At 47.1% G+C, this 23,612-nt stretch overlaps 1 protein-coding gene across 6 annotated transcripts in view; it reads left to right on the top strand.

Annotated features, from left to right (window-relative positions):
- The window catches only part of LAMA2 (laminin subunit alpha 2), a 1,231,414-nt gene that overhangs the window by 641,811 nt on the left and 565,991 nt on the right, over positions 1-23,612 (top strand). For all 6 annotated transcript variants that reach the window (XM_075339908.1, XM_075339907.1, XM_075339906.1 and 3 more), the window contains exon 17: positions 12,673-12,800. In XM_075339908.1, the coding sequence (XP_075196023.1) occupies positions 12,673-12,800 (128 nt within the window). The remainder of the gene's footprint in view (positions 1-12,672; positions 12,801-23,612) is intronic.

The raw sequence follows: 23,612 nt of genomic DNA, 5'->3' as shown, positions 1-23,612 counted from the left end.
GTGACACAAAGCTGATTGGCCGCTGGGCTCGCCATGGCCCCGCCCCCCCGCACGGATTGGCCGCTCGCCCAGGCTGCGCCCCCACACGGATTGGCCGGCCGCTCGCCCAGGCTCCGCCCCCTCACAGATTGGCCTCTCGCCCCGGCACCCTGCAGGCATTGGCAACTCGGCCACGCCCCGCCCCCTCACGCAATGCATGCTAGCTCTGGCCCCGCCCCCCCCCACGCATTCCCCGAACCGACACGGTCACGGAGCCACGACTACCAGGTGAGTACTGTACCCCTGGGAGCCCACATCAGCGTACGCCGCCAAACCAGCCGACACATACCCTCCCATTGCTGGGGCTGGCCGGCGTATGCTGGTGTGGGCTCCCGTGCGAGCGGGGGACGAGATACGCTGGTAACCATGGTAGCATAGTTACCAGCGCATCAAGGTCCTGCAGCGGCGGAACATACACACACATAACAGCACACACACACACACACACATACACACACACATCAGATCACACTCACTCACACACACCTCACACACACATCACATCGCATCCACACATCAAGGTCCTGCAGCGGCGGAACATACACTCACATAACAGCACACACACACACACACACATACACACACACATCAGATCACACTCACTCTCACACACACCTCACACACACATCACATCGCATCCACATACTCACAACATCCTGGGATATCGCTTGCTTCTCGGTGGCGATACTGTGCTGTGAGCTTCCAGGACCTGCCGGAGGATCACATGGCCAGAAGCATGTGGTATCTCCGGATGTTGTGAGTATGAGCGCGTATGTGCAATATCGTCAATGTGTGTGTGCGTGAGTGTATGCGATCGGGTGTGTGTGAGTGTATGCGATCGGGTGTGTGTGTGTGTGTGAGTGTATGCGATCGGATCTGTGAGTGTCGGCAGAGGAGCACGGCGTGCTGGAGGAGGCTGGGAGGAGAGAGGCTGATCCTGGGGAAGGCTGGGATGGGGAGGCTGAGAGAAGAGAGGCTGATGCTGGGGGAGGCTGAGGCTGGGGTAGGCTGGGAGGAGAGAGGCTAATGCTGGGGACTGAAAAGGCTGATGCTGGGAGGAGAGAGGCTGATGCTGGGGGAGGCTGAGGCTGGGGTAGGCTGGGAGGAGAGAGGCTGATGCTGGGAGGAGAGAGGCTGATGCTGGGGGAGGCTGAGGCTGGGGTAGGCAGGGAGGAGAGAGGCTGATGCTGGGAAGAGAGAGGCTGATGCTGGGAGGAGAGAGGCTGATGCTGGGGGAGGCTGATGCTGGGGGAGGCTGAGGCTGGGGGAGGCTGGGAGGAGAGAGGCTGATGCTGGGAGGAGAGAGGCTGATGCTGGGAGGAGAGAGGCTGATGCTGGGGAAGGCTGAGGCTGGGGTAGGCTGGGAGGAGAGAGGCTGATGCTGGGAGGAGAGAGGCTGATGCTGGGAGGAGAAAGGCTGATGCTGGGGACAGAAAAGGCTGATGCTGGGAGGAGAGAGGCTGATGCTGGGATGAGAGAGGCTGATGCTGGGGACAGAGAGGCTGATGCTGGGGACAGAGAGGCTGATGCTGGGGACAGAGAGGCTGATGCTGGGGACAGAGAGGCTGATGCTGGGGACAGAGAGGCTGATGCTGGGGACAGAGAGGCTGATGCTGGGGACAGAGAGGCTGATGCTGGGGACAGAGTGGCTGATGCTGGGGACAAAGAGGCTGATGCTGGGATGAGAGAGGCTGATGCTGCGGGTAGAGAGGCTGATGCTGCGGGTAGAGAGGCTGATGCTGGGAGGAGAGAGGCTGATGCTGCGGGCAGAGAGGCTGATGCTGCGGGTAGAGAGACTGATGCTGGTGCAGCATGGGGGATGGAGCACGATGGGGGTGCGCAGCATGGGGCATGGAGCACGTTTGGGAGTGCACAGCATGGCGGATGGAGCACGTTTGGGAGTGCGCAGCATGGCGGATGGAGCACGTTTGGGAGTGCGCAGCATGGCGGATGGAGCACGTTTGGAAGTGCGCAGCATGGCGGATGGAGCACGTTTGGGAGTGCGCAGCATGGCGGATGGAGCACGTTTGGGAGTGCGCAGCATGGCGGATGGAGCATGTTTGGGAGTGCGCAGCATGGCGGATGGAGCACGTTTGGGAGTGCGCAGCATGGCGGATGGAGCACGTTTGGGAGTGCGCAGCATGGCGGATGGAGCACGTTTGGGAGTGCGCAGCATGGCGGATGGACCACGTTTGGGAGTGCGCAGCATGGCGGATGGACCACGTTTGGGAGTGCGCAGCATGGGAGATGGAGCACGATGGGGGGTGCGCAGCATAGGGGATGGAGCACGATGGGGAGTGCGCTGCATGGGGGATGGAGCACGATGGGGAGTGCGGAGTATGGCGGATGGAGCACGTTTGGGAGTGCGCAGCATGGCGGATGGAGCACGTTTGGGAGTGTGCAGCATGGCGGATGGAGCATGTTTGGGAGTGCGCAGCATGGGAGATGGAGCACGATGGGGGGTGCGCAGCATAGGGGATGGAGCACGATGGGGAGTGCGCTGCATGGGGGATGGAGCACGATGGGGAGTGCGCTGTATGGGGGATGGAGCACGATGGGAAGTGCACACCTCCCCCCAACACACACACACACGCGCACGCACTGCACAACACACCACACACACACACACACTGGGAACCACAAACAACTGCCCTACACAGACACCCACACACACAGACAACGCTGCACACACACACACAACACCCAACACACAAACACCGCGGCACACACAAATATACGCACATACCGCACAACACACACATTGCACAAAACATACCTCCCCCCAAAACACACCACACACACACAAACCGCGCAACACACACACAACGCTACAGACACACAGCGCTCCACAAACAACGCAACACACGCAACACACATACAACACCGCTCTCACCCCCCGCCACACCCAGACAACACCCAGAACATGTACAGCGCCCTACACAAACACTTGGTAACTACACACAACAACATCTATATATATATCAACAAAAATCATACATGAACTACACAATACGTAAATTCTAGAATACCCGATGCGTAGAATCGGGCCACCTTCTAGTATTTATATATATATATATATATATATATATATATATATATATATATATATATATATATATATATACTAGCTGTAGTACCTGACTTTGCATGGATTCAGGTCAGGTGACTGGATAGTACATTCCGACAGTTTTGATTTCTGTCTCTGAAACCAATTGAGAGCTTACATAGCTGTCTGTTTGGGATCATTCTCTTGCTGAAATGTTCACTCTCATTTCATCTTTATTATCCTTGTAGATATCAGCATACCTATCAAGAATGTCTTTGTACATTTGTCCATTCAATCTGCTTCTAATTATATGAAATTTGCCCATGCCATATGCTGAAAAACAACCCCTCACCATGATGTTCTCACCACCAAACTTCACTGTTGGTATGGTGTTTTGGGGGATGTGCAGTGCTTTTAGCCTTCAAACGTGCTGTGTATTATGTCATTCAAAGAGTTTACCGTATTTTTCGGACCATAAGACGCACTTTTTTTCCTCCAAATTTGGGAGGAAAGTGTGGGGTGCGTCTTATGGTCTGAAGCTGCGGGGTAGGGAGCTGTGGGGAGTCAGCGCTATGCAGTGGGATCACAGGAGGCAGGGAGGATCGCTGCTGCAGGATGCCGGCTGCAGGAGAAACCACGTGTGCCCGCTGCTTAAAGTCAGTGAATATTCATTAGCTGCTCCCCGCCCACCTCTCTCTGCAGTCAGCGGGGGTGAGGAGCAGCTAATGAATACTTGTTTAATGCAAACAGCGGTCACACGTGGGAGCTCCAGACGCCGGCTTACTGCTGCGGCTGGGGAGACTGTGTGTCCGCTGTTTAGGAGGCAGGAGCAGGGGGCCGCTGCAGCCATATCTGGCCCGGGGGAAGTGCACATCACTGCAGTGTCCGGGGCCAGAGCACGGCATACCTCCACAGCACAGCCGCAGTCTCTGTGCTGAGGGCTCACATTACTTTCACTTTGCTCCTGCCTCTGCACTAGAAACAGTCTCCCGTAGCTGACAAGGACCTACAGTGATGTAATGCAGAGGGGTGGCCAGAGCAGCACAGAACAGCACAGTGCCCGCCTCTTCATTACATCACTGCAGGTCCTTCAGATATGTGAGACTTTGTTTGTAATGCCAGGACCAAACTGAAGCATGGTGATCAGCACATCAGTAAAAGTAAGGCAATAAATAATATAGTATAGGCATTACTGTACACCTGGATGGGGTTGGATCATATATATATTTACACACACACACACACACACACACACACTATATAACTCTATACACTGTGAACGTTGCTTACCGCAACCCGGGGGTTTTACTCGCTTGCAGCGGTGCAGGGTAGCTTAGGCATACACAGGCAACACAGTCTCTCTCAAAAATGCAGCAGTTTATTAGTAACCAACATAAACTGCACTTCCAAAACACAATGAAGCCTCTCCTGGCTTAAAGGAAAATATAACATCCACATATCGTGGGCTTCCAGTCCAATTAAATGTCCATAGTGGATTCTCCACACTCTGGCTCCAGCCAGCAAACACAAGTCACTGTGGTGCTTCCTGCAGCCTCCAGCCCTCTCCAGCCAGGCTGCAGTATTTTCCCCAGCCCTCACCGGGACTGATTTCCAGGAGTCTCTCTTCAGTCTTCACACAGACTGAGATCTCTAGCACACATCCTCCATGTGCAGCACTCTCAGGCTTCCCCCTGTTTCTAAAACTAACAGTCTCTTAAAACCCAACCGGATACACCCACAGGTGGAGGTATGTGATTCTCCAGCTCTGTCCATCACACTGGTCACAGTTTAAGGGGAACCTAACCCTTAATTACAACCCAAGTTCTGTGGAACTACAAGTCCCACCGTCACACCTTCAGTTCAATATCACAGGGGGATCCTTCTCCACTGCGACCATCCACAACATTGGTGGTCGCTACCTCACAACACACACACACACACAGCATATAACTCTATACACACACACGCACACACACACACACAGTATATAACTATATATACACACACACACACACATACACACAATATAACTATAACTATATACACACACACACACACACACTATATAACTATATATACACATAGTATATAGCTCTATACACACACACACACACACACACACTATAACTATATACACACACACACACACCAGATTGGAGGATCACACATATAATGATGGGGAACATACATATTCCACGATGGGGGCCATATATACCTGGAAGGTACCCAGAATGAGGGATATTACCTCAGTAACACTGTCAGCAGTAAAATAATAGTGTGTCATGACCACATTCTTTTACTTTAATTTTATTTTTTTCTATTTTTTCCTCCTCTAAAACAAGGGTGCGTCTTATAGTCTGAAAAATACGGTAACTTTTGTCTCATCTGACCAGACTATATTCTCCCAGTATTTCACAGACTTGTCTAAATGTTGTTGAGCATGTTATAAATGCACTTGATCATGCTTTTTATTTAGCTATTAAATAAATACCTTAAAGCATTGTAACAGTTTTCAAAAATTGACAATTATTATAGAAAATTTCTTAGGGTTTTTCCTCAGATCAGTAAACCTCTAACTGACCTCATACATAAAGAGACAGATCTTAAGGTCCAGTCACACTAAGCAACTTACCAGCGATCCCAACAACGATAGGGATCGCTGGTAAGTTGCTAGGAGGTTGCTGGTGAGATGTCACACTGCGACGCTCCAGCTATCCCACCAGCAACCTGACCTGGCAGGGATCGCTGGAGCGTCGCTACACGAGTTGCTGGTGAGCTCACCAGCAACCAGTGACCAGCCCCCAGCGCCGCGTGGAAGATGCTGCGCTTGGTAACTAAGGTAAATATCGGGTAACCAACCCGATATTTACCTTGGTTACCAGCGCATGCAGCTACACGTGCAGAGAGCAGGGAGCAGCGCACACTGAGCGCTGGCTCCCTGCTCTCCTAGTTACAGCACACATCGGGTTAATTACCCGATGTGTGCTGCAGCTAAATGTGCACAGAGCAGGGAGCAGTGCAGAATGCTTAGCGCTGGCTCCCTGCTCTCCTAGCTACAGCACACATCGGGTTAATTAACCCGATGTGTCCTGCAGCTACATGTGCACAGAGCAGGAGCCGGCACTGACAGTGAGAGGGCGGAGGCTGGTAACAAAGGTAAATATCCGGTAACCAAGGACAGGGCTTCTTGGTTACCCGATGTTTACATTGGTTACCAGCCTCCGCAGAAGCCGGCTCCTGCTGCCTGCACATTTAGTTGTTGCTGTCTCGCTGTCACACACAGCGATCTGTGCTTCACAGCGGGACAGCAACAACTAAAAAATGGCCCAGGACATTCAGCAACAACCAACGACCTCACAGCAGGGGCCAGGTTGTTGCTGGATGTCACACACAGCAACATCGCTAGCAACGTCACAAAAGTTGTTCGTTAGCAGCGATGTTGCTAGCGATGTTGCTTAGTGTGACGGGGCCTTTAGGGTTTGGTTTACGGAAGCTGTTGTGGCTTTAGTAAATTGAAAGATATGCTTTATGTCCACTCCAGTGGTAATCCAACCCAATCTCCAGCAGCCATTCATTGTTGAGGTGGGTGCTTCAGAAATTGAAGTAGGGGCTTTGTTGTCTCAAGCTCCCAAAATGCTCAACAACTTGTGACCAAGTTTTATTTTTCCAGGACATTTTTTGTCTGCTGAGAGAAATTATAATATTGAGAATCACCAGATACTGACTGTCAAATTAGCTTTTGAATAGTGGACACATATTTTGAAGGGAGCTATTCATAAAGTCACATTTGCAACAGATCATAAAAATGTAGTTTATAGTGACTAATCTAAATGGTTGACCCCAAGACACATCAGATGGTCCTTATGTTTCTCTGGATTCAATTTTTTTATCACTTTCAGGATGGGGTCCCAAAATGTGAGAGCTGACACTTTGTCACACAGCCTTTATTCAATTACTCCTCTAGAACCACCATCCTCCATTCATCCTCAAGGAATTGTTATTTTCATGGTATCCTGAGTTGGAAGTGGAGAACCATGAATTCCAGTCATAAGTTCCTCCTGCTACTCCAAGTTTTTAATTATTTGCTCCTTTTTACTTGACATTATGGTTGCTGCAGCAATTTCATCATTTTGTCTTACTATTTCAAGAATCTTTTGGAGGCCATCCATTAAAGATATTTAGGAAATTAATCCATTTGTGATATTTGCTCATTTGCTAAGGTCTTTCATAACTAGTCAGCTGGAGTTCGGCTGTGAATTCCAGAAACACCATGGATTTATTTGTCCATGGACTTCATCACAAATTTGCTTGTCTGGTGGGAAAACTGGAGCTGACCAATTCACTAAATAGGCTCAATTTGTTACGTTATCATAAATACTGAGTGCTGAGGCACTTTCCAGGTTATCAATGACGTGGTGCGAGTGCAAGAAATTTGTCTGGATTGAATCTTGTGTTCTGTGGTTGAATTCTCTGTCCACTGGACCAGAGCAGAAACACCTTTTCTTTGGCTATTTATCTTCAGTTATTCTTGCTTTAGTTTTATTTAGTAGGGTTTCCTACTTTGGGAGTCAGAATGTTTTTAAAATTGTACCAGAATGGAATCACAGTTCCTCCTCTATATCTTTTCCAAAGTGTACTGCAATGCCACCTTGTAACGTTAGCTAGGCTTCGCACTGAGTGCATAGGCTTTCCCAGTTTTGGAGTCAAAAAGGTTTTTAAAATTGTATCGGAGTTGAATCAAAGTCCCTCCTTTACATATCTTGCTGTCTGTATGGCAATCAATTCTAGTCATTATACCTGGGCCTCTTTCTAAGTACATAGACTTTTCCAGTTTGGGAGTAAGCATACTTTGAAAATTATTCCAGAATTGAATAACAGTCCCTCCTCTACGTCTTTTGCTGGCTGTATTCCAATCCCTTGTTTTTTTAGCAAGGCCTCTCTCTGAGTGCAGAGGCTTTCCCAGTTTCAGAGTAAGATTTTTTTTAAATTGTACCAGAATAGAATCAGAGTCCCTCTTCTATTGCTCTTTCAGGGTGTAATGCAACGCCTCCTTGTAATTTTAGCTAGGCCTTGGATTAAAAGCATGGCCTTTCCCAGTTTTGGAGTAAAATTGTACCTGAGTTGAATCAGAGTCCCTTCACTACATCCAGGGCCGCCACTAGGAATTTCAGGGCCCCATACTGGCAAAATTTTCGGGCCCCCTTGGGACTCCGCCCAGGCTCCACCCCAGCTCCGTCTCCACCCCTCAAACCTTCCACACTCTCATTGCCACTCTTGGAAAAACATGTGTGTATATGTGTGTGTATATATATATTATAGTGTAGTATAGTATATATATTATACACTGTATATTGCAATCATTATTATTTATCCCTCTCCTGGACACATGCGGGTATATATGTTACCAGCCTGGTTTCTGCACCTCATGGTGAATATGTTCTCCCTCCGGTACATATGTCCCATCCTGGGGGCTTTCTGGAATATGTATGTGTATATATATATATATATATATATATATATATATATATATATATATATATATATGTATATATACACCCCCCTGGGCACATGCGGGTATATATGTTCCCAGCCTGATTTCTGACCCTTCCTGGTGAATATTTCCCCTCCTCCTGGTATATATGTCAACAGACTGGTAAATCATATACATCATGTAGGAGACGCTGAAGGCACGTACATCACAGGAGGGACTGGGGGCATATATATACACATCACAGGAGGGTCTGGGGGCATATATATACATCACAGGAGGGGCTGGGGACATATATATATACACATCACAGGAGGGGCTGGAGACATACACACATCACAGCAGGAGGGGCTGGAGACATGTATATACATCACAGGAGGTGCTGGGGACATATACACACATCACAGCAGGAGGGACTGGGGGCATATACACATCACAGGAGGGACTGGGGCTTGGACAGTACTGCTGGGCATGGACAGAACTGGCTGTGGCACGGACAACACTAGAGGGGCACAAACAGTACTGGAGGACATGAACAGGACTGAGGGAGCACAGACAGCACTGGGGGGTGTGGCACACAGCAGCAGCAGACCTGTGGTTGGTGGGTCTGCGGTCAGCGGGCCGGCGGGTCTGCGGGCTTGCGGACGGCGGGTCTGCGGTCGGCGAGGCCTGTGGTCGGTGGGTCTGCGGTCGGCGGGGCGGCGGGTCTGCGGGCTTGCACCCGGTGGGTCTGCGGTCGACGGGTCTGCGATCTTGCAGCCGGCGGGTCTGCGGTCGGCGAGTCTGCGGTCGGCGGGTCTGCGGTCTGGCAGTCCGCGGGTCTGCGGTCGGCGGATCTTTGGGCGGCCCCAGGCAGAGCTTAGCGGGCCTCCCTCTCAGGCTGGGATCATAGGGCGGGCCTTCCCACCATCTCACCCCCCGACGATCATCTTCAGCTTACAGCGCTTACCTGTCCCCGCCGGATGCCATGTCCTCGCCACCTCTGCGTTCAAGTTGTCCGCCGCACTGTGATGAGGCGCAGAGTGATAACCTCATCACAGTGCTGTGTGATGACGCGCCGCCTCCCTGCTCTACTCGCTTCCGGCCACATAGCTAATTTGCATGCGATGTCCTAGAAGGGCTTCGCCTGCAATTTAGCCGTGTGTGCAGTGGCAGAAATGACACGGCCGGGCCACTCTGCTGCGCCTGAGACTGGGGCTCGGTGAAGAGAAGGGGCCCATCTTGCCTAGGCCTTAACAAACCCAAGTAATTACCCCGGGCCTGACCGGGCCCCCTCTCTTCACCGGGCCCTCTACACTAGGCACAGTAGTAATGCCCTGATGGCGGCCCTGACTACATCTCTCGTTGTCTGTACTGCAATCCCTCTTTGTAATTTTAGTTGGGCCTCTCGCTGACTGCTTAAGCTTTCCCAGGTTGGGAGTCAGAATGCTTTTAAAATTGTGCAGAATTGAATTAGAATTAGAATCTCTCCTCTACATCTCTTGCTGGCTGTATTGCAATCTCTTCTTGATATTTTAGCTAGGCCTTCCTCTGAGTACATACAGTAGGCTTTCCAAGTTTGGGAGTCAAAATCTTTTAAACAGAATCTGTTAACAGGTTTCTGCTACCCCATCTGAGAGCAGCATAATGTAGAGACAGAGACCAGCGATGTGTAACTTACTGAGCTGTTTGCCGTTAAAAGCAGTATTTTCTCTGCTGCAGATCTAGCACTTATTAAGGCCTCCATCACACTCATGTGCCTCCGTTACGTGAGTGTCTTTTTTTGCATGTACCGGAGACATGGGCCCAGGTGTTCCTATGTTTTGTTATTGTTTTGGACACACGTAAGTATTCAGGAACAGAACGTGTGTCCGTTCCGTACTTACGTGTGTCCGTTTTTTAAAACCGCTGACATGTCCGTGTTGCTCCGGCAGCACGGGTGTCACACGGCCCGCACCCGTACCACACGGATGTAGTGTGGATGCGGGCCCGTGTGACACGTGCCGGAGAAAGACACGTGTCAGTGTAAAAATAATAAAAACACATACTCACCTCAACCATACCTGCAGTCTCTGCCGCGGCTGTCCCCTGCATCCGTCCCCCAGTGATTTTGAACAACGCTTCTCCTTCACTGGGGGCCGGACGCAGCGTCAGCAGGGCGTGGCTTTGGCCGGACGCTGTCATTCAGCACCACAGACAGCGCCGGATGATGCAGGTAAGGCGGGACTTTCCGTTCTCCATGTGTTGACTTGACCTCAACACCAATGGAAGTCACTAACTGGGTAGGTTGGGTCTCCACCCACATGCAGCTAGCCATAAACAGATCACTCCCAGGGGCGGGTGAACAAGGTTTTTCCATTTTTTTTGGTTAGTGCACACTACATCCAATCATGCTGTTGTTATCCTAGTGTGAGCTGGCTTGCACTGGACTGAGCACCAAGCGTACTTGAGCACAGCGATGGTCACAAGAGTGGTTTACATATGTAAAGAATACGAACTCTGAACTCGAATGCTGTTTTATTTTGTAAAGTCTGGGTATGGCATGAACATCGAACCTAAGGTTCACTCTTCTTTAGATGCTAGGAACAGTGATTTGCATACATAAAGCACCTGAACGCTGAACCCAAAAGCTGTTTTTGTTTTGTAAAGTCTGTGTTTGGTACGAACACCGAGTACCAAATCTTGGGTTCACTCATCTCTGTTCCTTGTAATTTTACCTCGCAATGAGTGCATAGATTTTCCCAGTTTGGAGTCATAATGTTTTTTAAAATTGTACCAGAATTGAATCACAGTCTCACATTTATGCCTCCTGCTTGCCGCATTGCAGTTCCTCATAATTTTTGACAGTCCTTGCACCTAGTAGATAGCTTTTACTACTTTAAGAATCCCACTACTTAATAAAGGAAAATATTGTATTCTGATGCCTTCCTCTATGTGTCTTCCAGGGTATATTGCAGTCCCTCGGTGTAATTTTTGGATATGCCTTGCATTTGTGCATAGGCTTTACCAGTCTAGGCATCCCATTCCTTAAAAATGGTAAAAAAAAAGTTTTCAGAAGACCTGATCTACATGTCTTCTAACGGATATTGCAATCCCTCCTTATAATTTTTGGCAGCCCTATGTGCATAGGCTTTAAAAACCAACAGCCATTATTATCAAATCCGCAAACAAAAATGAGTTCATCCCTAAGTGAAAATAGACATATTGTGCTCAATTATTCATTTTTCCCCCATATGTCATGTAACTCATAAGTGTTACAAGGTCTCAGGTGTCAATAGGTAGCAGTTTTGTTAAATTTGGTGTTATTGCTCACAAACTCTCTCATACTGGTCATGGCAGAGAACTCAAGAGGATCTGAAAAAAATAATTGTTGCTCTAGTTAAAAATGGCCTAGGCTACAAGAAAACTGTGAACACTCTGAAACTGAGCTGCAGCATACAGCAGTTTTACAAGACAGGCTCCACTCAGAAAAAGGCCATTGCATTGTCAACCCAAGAAGTTGACTGCACATGGTCAGCATCATATCCACAGGTTGAGTTTTCAAAATAGACATATGAGTACTTCAAATGGAGGGTGGAGGAGCGCAAGATCTCTAACATCCACCAGCTCTGTGATGTCATCATGGAGGAGTGGAAGAGGATTCCAGTGGCTCCTTTGAAGATCTACTGAACACCATGCCCAAGAGAGTTAAGGCAGTGAAAGAAAATATTGGTGGCCACACAAAATATTGTCACTTTTGGCACAATTTTGCCATTTCACTTAGGAGCATACTAAATTTTGTTGCCAGTAGTTTTGACATCAATGGCTGTGTTGAGTTATTTAGAGGGCACCCCAAATTTACACTTATACAAGCTGTACACTGACTACTTTACATTCTATCAATGTGTTATATCTTCAGTGTTGTCCCATTAAAAGATAAAGTAAAACATTTACAAAATTGAGGGGTGTACTCACTTTTGTGAAATATGTAATATTAGATCAAGTTACTGTAGGTCAACATACATCTTGACAAGAACATTTCAGTAAGTAGCAGGAAGTTTTCTTAAAAATGAATTATACAGAAACAGAAAAATTGTTTGACACTTCCAGTCCATAATATACAGATTCCAATTTATTTTAGAACTGCAAGCATAATACCTATGGACGATACTGTGACTACTGTCTACCAGGCTTTTATGGAAATCCAACAGATGGAACGGACGAGGACTGTCTGCCATGTGCCTGTCCTATGAGCATAGCTTCTAACAAGTAAGTGTACTAGCATTAACAGGTCACTATAATCTCAATATATATATGCTTGCAGCAGACATATTTTGATTTTCTACTGCCTAGACAGGCAAATGTGCACCAAATTTATTAAGAGGCCTATACCTCTTAATAAACTTGCATTTTACTCCAGAGTATTCTAAAGTAAGACTTGTGCATGAAAGAATGTTCTTGGTTGATTTCTCTTAGGGGTACTTTGCACGCTGCGACATCGCTAGCCGATTGTAGCAATGCCGAGCGCGATAGTCCCCGCCCCCGTCACAGATGCGATATTTTGTGATAGCTGCCGTAGCGAACATTATCGCTACGGCAGCTTCACACGCACTTACCTGCTCTGCGACGTCGCTCTGGCTGGCAATCCGCCTCCTTCCTAAGGGGGCGGGTCGTGCGGCATCATAGCGACGTCACACGGCAGGTGGCCCATAGAAACGGAGGGGCGGAGATGAGCGGGACGAAAACATCCCGTCCACCTTCTTCCTTCCGCATAGCCAGTAGAGGCAGGTAAGGAGAAGTTCCTCGCTCCTCTGGCTTCATACACAGCGATGTGTGCTGCCACAGGAACGAGGAACAACATTGTACCTGTCGCTGCAGTGAAATTATGAAAATGACCGACACTCCACAGATCACCGATTTACGACGCTTTTGCGATCGTTTATCTGTGCATCTAGGCTTTACACATTGCGACGTCGTTACTGGCGCCTGATGTGCGTCACTTTTGGTTTGACCCTGACGACATCGCAGTAGCGATCTCGCAACGTGCAAAGTACCCCTTAGAGTCTAAAGTGGAAGTATAATAATGATCTTAATATGTCTTCTATAACATTTTTAGGCTGTATATGCACGTTGCGTCGTGTCCCTGCAGAAATTTCTGCAGGGATTTGACAGCACATGTGCGCGTCAAATCGCTGCAGAAACACTGCGTAAGGAATGCAGTGTTTCTGCAGAAAAAAAGCCGATTTCATGCGTTATGGATGCAGTTTCTCCCATAGACAGAGCGGGAGCTGTATCCAAAGCACACTGAATAATTGACATGTTGCTTCTTAGAACGCAGCGATTTGGAAAAAAATGTTGGCATCCAATCATTGCGCTTTAAAACGCAACGTGCGCACGTCTCATGCACAATCTACATAGATTGTGCAGGGGATGCAGGTCGCATGCTTTTACGCTTTAGTGCAATACGCAGCGTAAATGCATCAAATTCGGCAACGTGCGCATGAGCCCTTATACAGGAGTTAATATGAAGCTAAGTAGCATCAAACATGTATTATATATGTTTGGAATAGGCTGTATGTAAGAGATCATGCAGCTGTTGGCCTATGCTGTCATACACACACAATCTCCCCACAGAAAAGGCAAAAATGGTTCATTAACATATAAAGGTGCATCTCAAAAAATTAGAATATCATCAAAAAGTTTATTATTTTCAGTTATTCAGTACAAAAAGGGAAACATATATATTATTTAGAGTCATTACAAACAGAGTGATCAAGTGTTTATAGCCAATGAAAACCCAAAAGTCATGATCTCAGAAAATTTGAATATTATATAAGGCCAACTGAAAAAATGATTATAAACTAAGAAACGTTGGCCTCCTGAAAAATATGTACAGTAAGTGCACTCAATACTTGGTCGGGGCTCCTTTTGCATGAATTACTGCATCAATGTGGCATGGAGGTGATCAGCCTATGGCACTTCTGAGGTGTTATGGAAGCCCAGGTTACTTTGATAGCAGCTTCAGCTCATCTGCATTGTTGGGTCTGAGGTTTCTCATCTTCCTCTTGACAATACCCCATAAATTCTCTATGGGGTTTAAGTCAGGTGAGTTTGCTGGTCAGTCAAGCACAGTGATACTGTGTTTTTTAAACCAGGTATTTGTACTTTTGGCAGTGTAGAAAGGTTCCAAGTCCTTCTGGAAAATTACATTTCCATCTCCAAAAAACTTGGTAGAGGTAAGCATGAATTGCTCTAAAATTTGCTGGTAGATTGCTACACTAACTTTGGTATTCATAAAGCCCAGTGGATTGATATCAGCAGATGACATGGCTCCCCAAACCATCACTGATTTTGGAATCTTCACACTAGATCTCAAGCAGCTTGGATTGTGGCCTCTCCCCTCTTCCTCTAGACTCTAGGACCTTGATTTCCAAATGAAATGCAAAATTTACTTTGATCTGAAAACAACCTTAGACCACTGAGCAACAGTCTAGTTCTTTTTCTCCTGGGCCCAGGTAAGACACTTCTGGCGTTGTCTATTGGTCATGAGTGACTTGACACAAGAAATGTGACAGTTGTAGCTCATGTCCTGGATTCGCCCTTGTAAATCTCCCCCAAATTTTTGAATGGCCTTTTCTTAACAATTCTATCAAGGCTGCGGTTATCCCAGTTCCTTGTGCACCGTTTTTTACCACACTTTTTATTTCCACTGAACATTCCATTAATATACTTGTATACAGCACTCCGTGAAATGCCAGCTTCTTTAGCAATGACCTTTTGTGGCTTACTCTCCTTGTGGAGTGTGTCAATGACTGCCTTCTGGACATCTGTCAAGTCAGCAGTCTTCCCCATGATTGTGTAGCCTATTGAACCTTATTGAGCCTAAGGGACCATTTTAAAAACTTAGGAAGCCTTTGCAGGTGTTTTGTTTTAATTATTCTAATTTTATGCAATAATGATTTTTGGGTTTTCATTGGCTGTAAACCATAATCATCAACATTAGCAGAAATAAACACTTGAAATAGATCACTCTGGTTGTAATAACGCTATAAAATATATGTGTTTCCCTTTTAATATTGAATTACTGAAATAAATTAACTTTTTAATGATATTCTAATTTATTTGGCTGCACCTGTAATCCTTTATCTTCTGATGCGTTTCATTGTAGAAAACTCTTCAGGGGAGCATAAAAACGATTACCTGGTCGAAGGCATTGTAAACACAGTAGGAATCATCTCCAGGACTTCTAAAACTTTTCAACTAGCATTAGGTTTAGGACAGCTGAAGCTGACTGAGTGCTGCACTTTGCTGGTCTTCAGCTCTCACATTAGGAATGAATTCAGATGGGGCTTTTGACATGGAATGGTAAAGCGGTCCCATATTCTATGAATAGGAATAAGTTTCAGACTTCAAGCAACTCATTTAACTTGTTTATGACCTAGGATGTACCTATACATCTTAAGTCGTACCTGTCCCTTTAATGCAGGCTTGTGTCATGATCCTGTATTTTTCCCCACTCATATCTGTTGATTTGGTCAGCAGACATGCAGCTAACAGGTGCAGGTGGATAAGAGATCTACCTGTGTCACTTAACTAGTTAGATTGCTCTGTCAAACTCTGACAGCATGATCAAACACACTTTGGCAGGGATCGTGCCATTCCCCACAGCAATCGGCGCTCCCATGACGCTATCATGGTGTGCAAATAGGCTATCATGACAGCTAGGGGTCGGCTGCTGACTAGAGTTGAGCGCGGTTCGCGGTTCGAGGTTCTCCAGTTCGCGGCTCGAGTGATTTTGGGGGCTGTTCTAGATCGAACTAGAACTCGAGCTTTTTGCTAAAGCTCGATAGTTCTAGATACGTTCGAGAACGGTTCTAGCAGCAAAAAGACAAGCTAATTACTAGCTGGCTTTTCTCTGTAATAGTGTAAGTCACTCTGTGACTCACACTATTATGAAATTTCAGTGTATAGTGTGCGGGAACAGCGCATTCAGATCACTGCTGTTTGGATAATGGCGATCACCATTTTTTTATTTTTTTCCCTTGTCTTCCTTCCCTAAGCGCGCGCGTGTAGTGGGGCGGGCCAGCATGTCAGCCAATCCCAGACACACACACAGCTAAGTGGACTTTTATCCAGAGAAACAACGGCATGTGTGATAGGATGTCCATGTCACATGTCCCTGCATTATAAAAACGAGTATCTGCCCGTCCGGACGCCATTATCTCTTCTGCGTCTGGGTGTCAGACACCGCTGGTGTAGCTCCTGTCTCCGATACTGCTGTGTACGCTCTATACACAGCGCTATACAGAATAGGGATAGAAGTTTCTATTAGTTCTTTTAAGGCTAATACCGGCAGGGTCAGAGCCATAGATGACAGTCAGGGCCATGAAAACAGATTTTAACAGCTACACAAGATGACAGCGTCTGTGTAGCTAAGGTCAGGGATTTCCTCGCTGCATTTCCCCATTAGGAGGGATAGATAGGGAGGCTTCCTTTCCTCTATCCAGACCCACAACCCTGCCACTGTACCCTCCTGCCCTTTGCACACTCAAGCTCATTGTTACTAAGCCATTATACTAGCAAACACTGAAGAAACTTAGTGGCATCCTAAACGTGGCTGTTGGACTTCTGTATTGTCCCACTAGTGCAAAGATATTTGCAGCACGTCTGCCTGCATTGCACACTCAAACTCATTGTTACTAAGCCATTATAATAGCAAACACTGAGGAAACTTAGTGGCATCCTAAAAGTGGCTGTTGGACTTCTGTATTGTCCCACTAGTGCAAAGATATTTGCAGCACGTCTGCCTGCATTGCACACTCAAACTCATTGTTACTAAGCTATTATAATAGCAAACACTGAGGAAACTTAGTGGCATCCTAGAAGTGGCTGTTGGACTTCTGTATTGTCCCACTAGTGCAAAGATATTTGCAGCACGTCTGCCTGCATTGCACACTCAAACTCATTGTTACAAAGCCATTATAATACCAAACACTGAGGAAACGTAGTGGCATCCTAAAAGTGGCTGTTGGACTTCTGTATTGTCCCACTAGTGCAAAGATATTTGCAGCACGTCTGCCTGCATTGCACACTCAAACTCATTGTTACTAAGCCATTATACTAGCAAACACTGAGTAAACTTAGTGGCATCCTAAAAGTGGCTGTTGGACTTCATTAGTGTCCAACTAGTGCAAAGATATTTGCAGCACCTCTGCATTGAACATCCAAGCTCATTGTTACAAAGCTATTATACTAGCAATTTATGCTGCCAGTTTAAGGGCCGTAGTTGCATTGTCAGGGATAATTATTGTTGTTTATTCTGCTGTTAAAAAAGCTAGACCACTGCTGCAATCTACACCACCTCTCAATTTTTACTACCACATTTTAAGTGCACAATCTTGTCGCAATCAAAATGAGTGGCAAAATCACAGATGCTGGTGGAAAGGGGAAGAGGCGTGTTGGAAAAGGAAAAAAAGGGTTTGTCCGTGGGGAAGGTGGCAAAGCTCCATTGACATCTGCTGAAGATAGACCATCTTTCAGCAAAAGTAAGATGTCTACTACTTACCGTGGACAATCCAATGTGCTCCCTTTTTTACGGACACGAACAACTGGAACAAAGGTAGATGATGGCCAAAAAAGGAAAATGCTTGAATGGATCTCAAGTGGTCCAACAAGTGCCCCTCCGCCCCCTCAACTACCGCATCCAAAAAACACAAGTCCTCTGAGTTGTCAGCCCAATCACACTTGCATTCTCCCAGCTCTGAAGTCTCCATCTGCCCTGCACAGTATGGTGGAACTGAGATGGCTGAGTCTGCAGAGCTGTTCAGTCACACTATAGCCTGGGAATCAGAGGTCTGCTCCCAAGCTACAGTGAGTACAGACCAGGAAATGGTCTGCAGTGATGCCCAGAACCTTTGTGACTCTGATTCAGGCTGTGAGGACCAAGTTTCTGAGCATAATGTTGACCCTTTTTCACAAACTGTAACACCTGTTGTTATAGACAATGAGGAACATACTGATGATGATGAGACGCAGATACCAGATTGTGATGACAACTTAAATATTCGGTCAGGGCAAGAAGAGGCTCAGTCTGAGGGTGAGGGGAGTGCAAACACAACAATTGATGAGGAAGTTCTAGATCCCACCTACTGTCAACCAACAGTCAGGCACTCGAGGAGGTCAACAGAGGCGGTGGAGGAGGATGCAACCGACGACGAACTTACCTTGTGCCTTCCTGGACAGAGTCGGAGCACTGGTAGCATGTCTACAACTGCATCCTCAGCCACCACTCTGCCTCTGAGCACTAGTCGGGGGGGCTCAGCAGGTTGCATGCCCTCTAAGCCTTGCCTAGCCTGGTTCTTTTTTGACATAGCGAAAGATCGCCCAAATTATGTGATCTGTAAAATTTGTCATGATTCTGTTAGTAGAGGGCAAAACCTCAGCAGTTTGACAACTTCTTCCATGAATCGTCACATGAATAAATATTATATGTCCCAGTGGGAAGCTCACCGTGCTGCAATACGGCCTAGCGGAGCGAACCATCCACTGCCTACCCCTTCCAGTGCATCCGCGCGCTCTTCATCTTCTAGGACTGTGGGGACAGCTGTCACACCTGGTTTTCCACGCACAACTTCCACCACTGTAACCGCAACAGGCAGTTTGCTTGGTAGGTCGTCAGTTGGTTTGGAAGGGGAAACAAGTGCGTGTGTACAGCTCTCTCAGACATCGATAGCACCAACGTTGGATGAAGGCAACATCATGTCTCCGCCTGCACTTTCCTCACAAACCTGCAGTTTTCCAGGTACACCCTACTCAACAACGTCTACACACAGCAGCCAGATCTCTGTCCCTCAGATGTGGACAAATAAAAGGCCATTTCCTGCGACCCATGACAAAGCTAAGAGGTTGACTTTATCCCTCTGTAAGCTCTTGGCTACCGAAATGCTGCCTTTCCGCCTGGTGGACACACAGGATTTTAGAGACCTTATGTCTGTCGCTGTGCCCCAGTACCAGATACCCAGTCGCCACTACTTCTCTAAGAAAGGTGTGCCCGCGCTACACCAGCATGTCGCACACAACATCATCGCTTCCTTGAGAAACTCTGTGTGTGAACGGGTGCATTTCACCACCGATACTTGGACCAGTAAGCATGGACAGGGACGTTACATGTCGCTGACTGGGCACTGGGTAACTATGGTGATAGATGGTGAAGGGTCTGCTGCACAAGTCTTGCCATCCCCACGACTTGTGTGTCAATCCTCTGTCTGTCCAAGTTCCGCCACTGCTTCTGCCTCTTCCACCTCATCTGTGTCCTCCACCTCCGCCCCAAGCCTGCCTGGTCAGGCCACCAGCGTTCTCACTGCTCAGAAGGAATCACGCACCCCTCATTACTATGCTGGCAGCAGAGCGCAACGGCATCAGGCGGTCTTTAGCTTGACATGTCTTGGAAATAGGAGTCACACAGCGACTGAGTTGTGGGCACCTCTGGAGACTGAGTTTAATAAATGGTTGTCTCCACTCAACCTGCAGCCTGGTAAGGCCGTGTGCGACAATGCTGCAAACCTGGGTGCGGCCCTTCACCTGGGCAAGGTGACACACGTGCCTTGTATGGCTCACGTGTTGAACCTTGTTGTCCAGCAATTTTTAACACACTATCCCGGCCTAGATGGCCTTCTGACCAGGGCACGAAAACTGTCTGCTCAACCGCCGCAGCTGAGCGACTTGCATTGCTCCAGAAGTCTTTCGGCCTGCCGGTTCATCGCCTGAAATGCGATGTGGCGACACGCTGGAATTCGACTCTCCACATGTTACAGTGACTGTGGCAGCACCGCCGAGCCCTGGTGCAATACGTCATGACGTATAGCCTGGGCCAACGAGATGCAGAGGTGGGGCAGATCACCCTGATGGCGTGGTCTCAGATTAAGGACCTATGCACCCTTCTGCACAGTTTCGACATGGCGACAAATATGTTTAGCGCTGACAAATTGACAATGCCATTATCAGCATGACAATTCCAGTCATTTACATGCTGGAGCACACGCTAAACACTATTCGGAGTCAGGGGGTGGGACAACAGTAAGGGGAGGAACTACAGGAGGATTCATATGCGCAAGACACAACAACATCACCAAGGTCCAGACGTTCATCATCACCAACGTGGCAGGCATGGGACCATGGGGGACAAGGATCAACAAGGGCGCATGGTAGCAGGCGAAATGTTGAGGAAGGTGCAGGAGAACATGAAGAAATGGAGGACGAACTGTCCATGGACATGGAAGACTCAGCGGATGAGGGAGACCTTGGTCAAATTTCAGTTGAAAGAGGTTGGGGGGAGATGTCAGAGGAAGAAAGAACGGTTAGCACCTCTATGCCACAAACACAGCGCGGACTTAGTCCGCATGGCTGCGCAAGACACATGAATGCCTTTTTGCTGCACTACCTCCAACATGACCCTCGTATTGTCAAAATTAGAAGTGATGATGACTACTGGCTTGCCACACTATTAGATCCCCGGTACAAGTCCAAATTTTGTGACATAATTCCAGCCATAGATGGGGACGCACGTATGCAGGAGTATCAGCAGAAGCTGTTACTCGATCTTAGCTCGGCTTTTCCACCAAACAACCGTGCAGGTGCAGGGAGTGAATCTCCCAGTTGAAACTTGACAAACATGGGACGGTCTCGTCATCTCCAACAGTCTACCCGTACCAGTAGCACCGTATCTGGTGCTGGTAACAGCAATTTTATTGAATCTTTTCATAATTTTTTTAGACCCTCCTTTGCAAGGCCACCAGAGACAACAAGTCTGACACATAGTAAACGGCTGGAGAGGATGATACAGGAGTATCTCCAAATGAACATCGATGCAAATGACTTTGCAAATGGAGCCTTGCTCATTTTGGGCTTCAAATCTTGAAAAATGGCCAGAGCTCTCCAGTTACGCCTTGGAGATTTTGTCGTGTCCAGCTCCCAGCGTTGTCTCTGAACGTGTCTTCAGTGCTGCTGGGTGTGTGCTGACAGATAAGCGCACGCGTCTGTCCAGTGACAATGTGGACAGACTAACGTTCATCAAAATGAACAAGTCATGGATCCACAAGGAATTTACTACCCCTGTTTCATCCTGGGGAGAGTAAATGCTTGTGGATTTGGAATGTGCTTGATGCAAATCAAAAGATCCTGTTTGCAACTAGGGCACAAGTGCTGCCACTGAAGGGGTTAGTGTCTGTGTGGCCCAATTTTTGGAAAAAAAGGGAGACTCCGCTTGGAGTAACCCTTGCTTACATTGTTTTTAAAAATGATCCAAGATGAACAAAGCTGGGATCAGGAAAGACTTTGCTACCTACCCCGGTGTCATCCTGGGGACGGTTAAGTATGGCGTATTTTTGAATGTGCTTAATGCAAATCTAGCTGTGAAGTGCACAACTGGGGCACAAGTGCTGCCACTGAAGGGGTGGGTGTATGTGGGGCCCAATTTTTGGAAAAAAGGGAGACTCCGCTTGGAGTAACCCTTGCTTGCTGTGTTTTTTAAAAGGAGCCAAGATGAACAAGTCATGGTTCAGCAAAGACTTTGCTACCTGCCCCGGTGTCATCCTGGGGACGGTTAAGTATGGCATATTTTTGAATGTGCTTGATGCAAATCTAGCTGTGAAGTGTACAACTGGGGCACAAGTGCTGCCACTGAATGGGTGGATGTGTGTGGGGCCCAATTTTTGGAAAAAAAAGGGAGACTCCGCTTGGAGTAACCCTTGCTTACATTGTTTTTAAAAATGATCCAAGATGAACAGAGCTGGGATCAGGAAAGACTTTGCTACCTACCCCGGTGTCATCCTGGGGACGGTTAAGTATGGCGGATTTTTGAATGTGCTTGATGCAAATCTAGCTGTGAAGTGTACAACTGGGGCACAAGTGCTGCCACTGATGGGGTGTGTGTGTGGCCCAATTTTTGGAAAAAAGGGAGACTCCGCTTGGAGTCACCTTGCGGTGTTTTACATGATTTAAGAAGGGCGTGCCATGCCTATATCTGTGTCTCCTCCTCTTTTTCCTTGTCCAGCTCTTTTGTTTGCGCATGAGTATATGTCTTTGTCAGTTTCCCATGTGTTTGTGTTGTGTTGTGAGTTGTTTGTCACCTTTTGGACAACTTTGAGGGTGTTTTCTAGGTGTTTTTATGTGTTTTTGATTGCCTGCCATTGTTTCCTATGCGGTTCGAGTTCGGTTTGTCGAACGTTCGTTGAACCGAACTTGAACGAGACCTCCGTTCGGCGAACCGAACTCGAGCCGAACCGCGACCGGTTCGCTCATCTCTACTGCTGACCCTGTTGTTGTCATAACTCACTTCCTGTGAATTCCAGCAGAGTGGCGGCATTCACAGGAAAACAGCATTTTGACTGGTCAGAGGTATGTTGAAGAATTGCTCTGAACAACAGAGTGATTGGATAGTCCATGCGTCAAGTCCCTAAAGGGAACTAGTAAAATCAATTAAAAAATGTAAAAAGCTTTAAAAAATATGAAAAAATAAAAAAAAACCTAAAAGTTCAAATTAATCCCCTTTTGCCCAATAGAAAATAAAACAATAACAAAATAACAAATTTAATATCTCCACTTTCAGAAATGCCCAATTTATCAAAATCTAAAATCAATTATTCTGATGGGTAAAGGGTGTAGTGAGAAAAAAAATCAGAATGCCAGAATTGTGTTTTTTGGTTGACACGTTAATACATTAAAATGCAATAAGTGGAGATCAAAATATTGCATCACCCAAAAATTGTATAATTAAAAATGTCAACTCAAGTTGCAAAAAGTAAGCCCTGACACAGCCCCAGATCCTTAAAAATGAGAACACTATGGGTCTCAGAAAATGGTGACAAAAGCACCATTCTTTTTTTGACAAACTTCTGAATTTTTTCTCTGCTCTTAGATAAAATTAAAACTATACCTGTTTACTAACTGACAATATAATAGTTCCAGGTCAGTTTTGTCATATAGTAAACATGGTAAATAAAAAAACTGAAAAAATAATAATTTACATTGATCTCCCAGAGTTAATCATGTGGGAACAGGCCCTATGCCCACACAATCGCCATG

The sequence above is a fragment of the Anomaloglossus baeobatrachus genome, chromosome 3 (assembly GCF_048569485.1).
Source record: "Anomaloglossus baeobatrachus isolate aAnoBae1 chromosome 3, aAnoBae1.hap1, whole genome shotgun sequence".
Lineage (NCBI taxonomy): Eukaryota > Metazoa > Chordata > Amphibia > Anura > Aromobatidae > Anomaloglossus > Anomaloglossus baeobatrachus.
The sequence above is the reverse complement of the archived record's forward strand: the minus strand, read 5'-3'. Positions and strand labels throughout refer to the sequence as shown.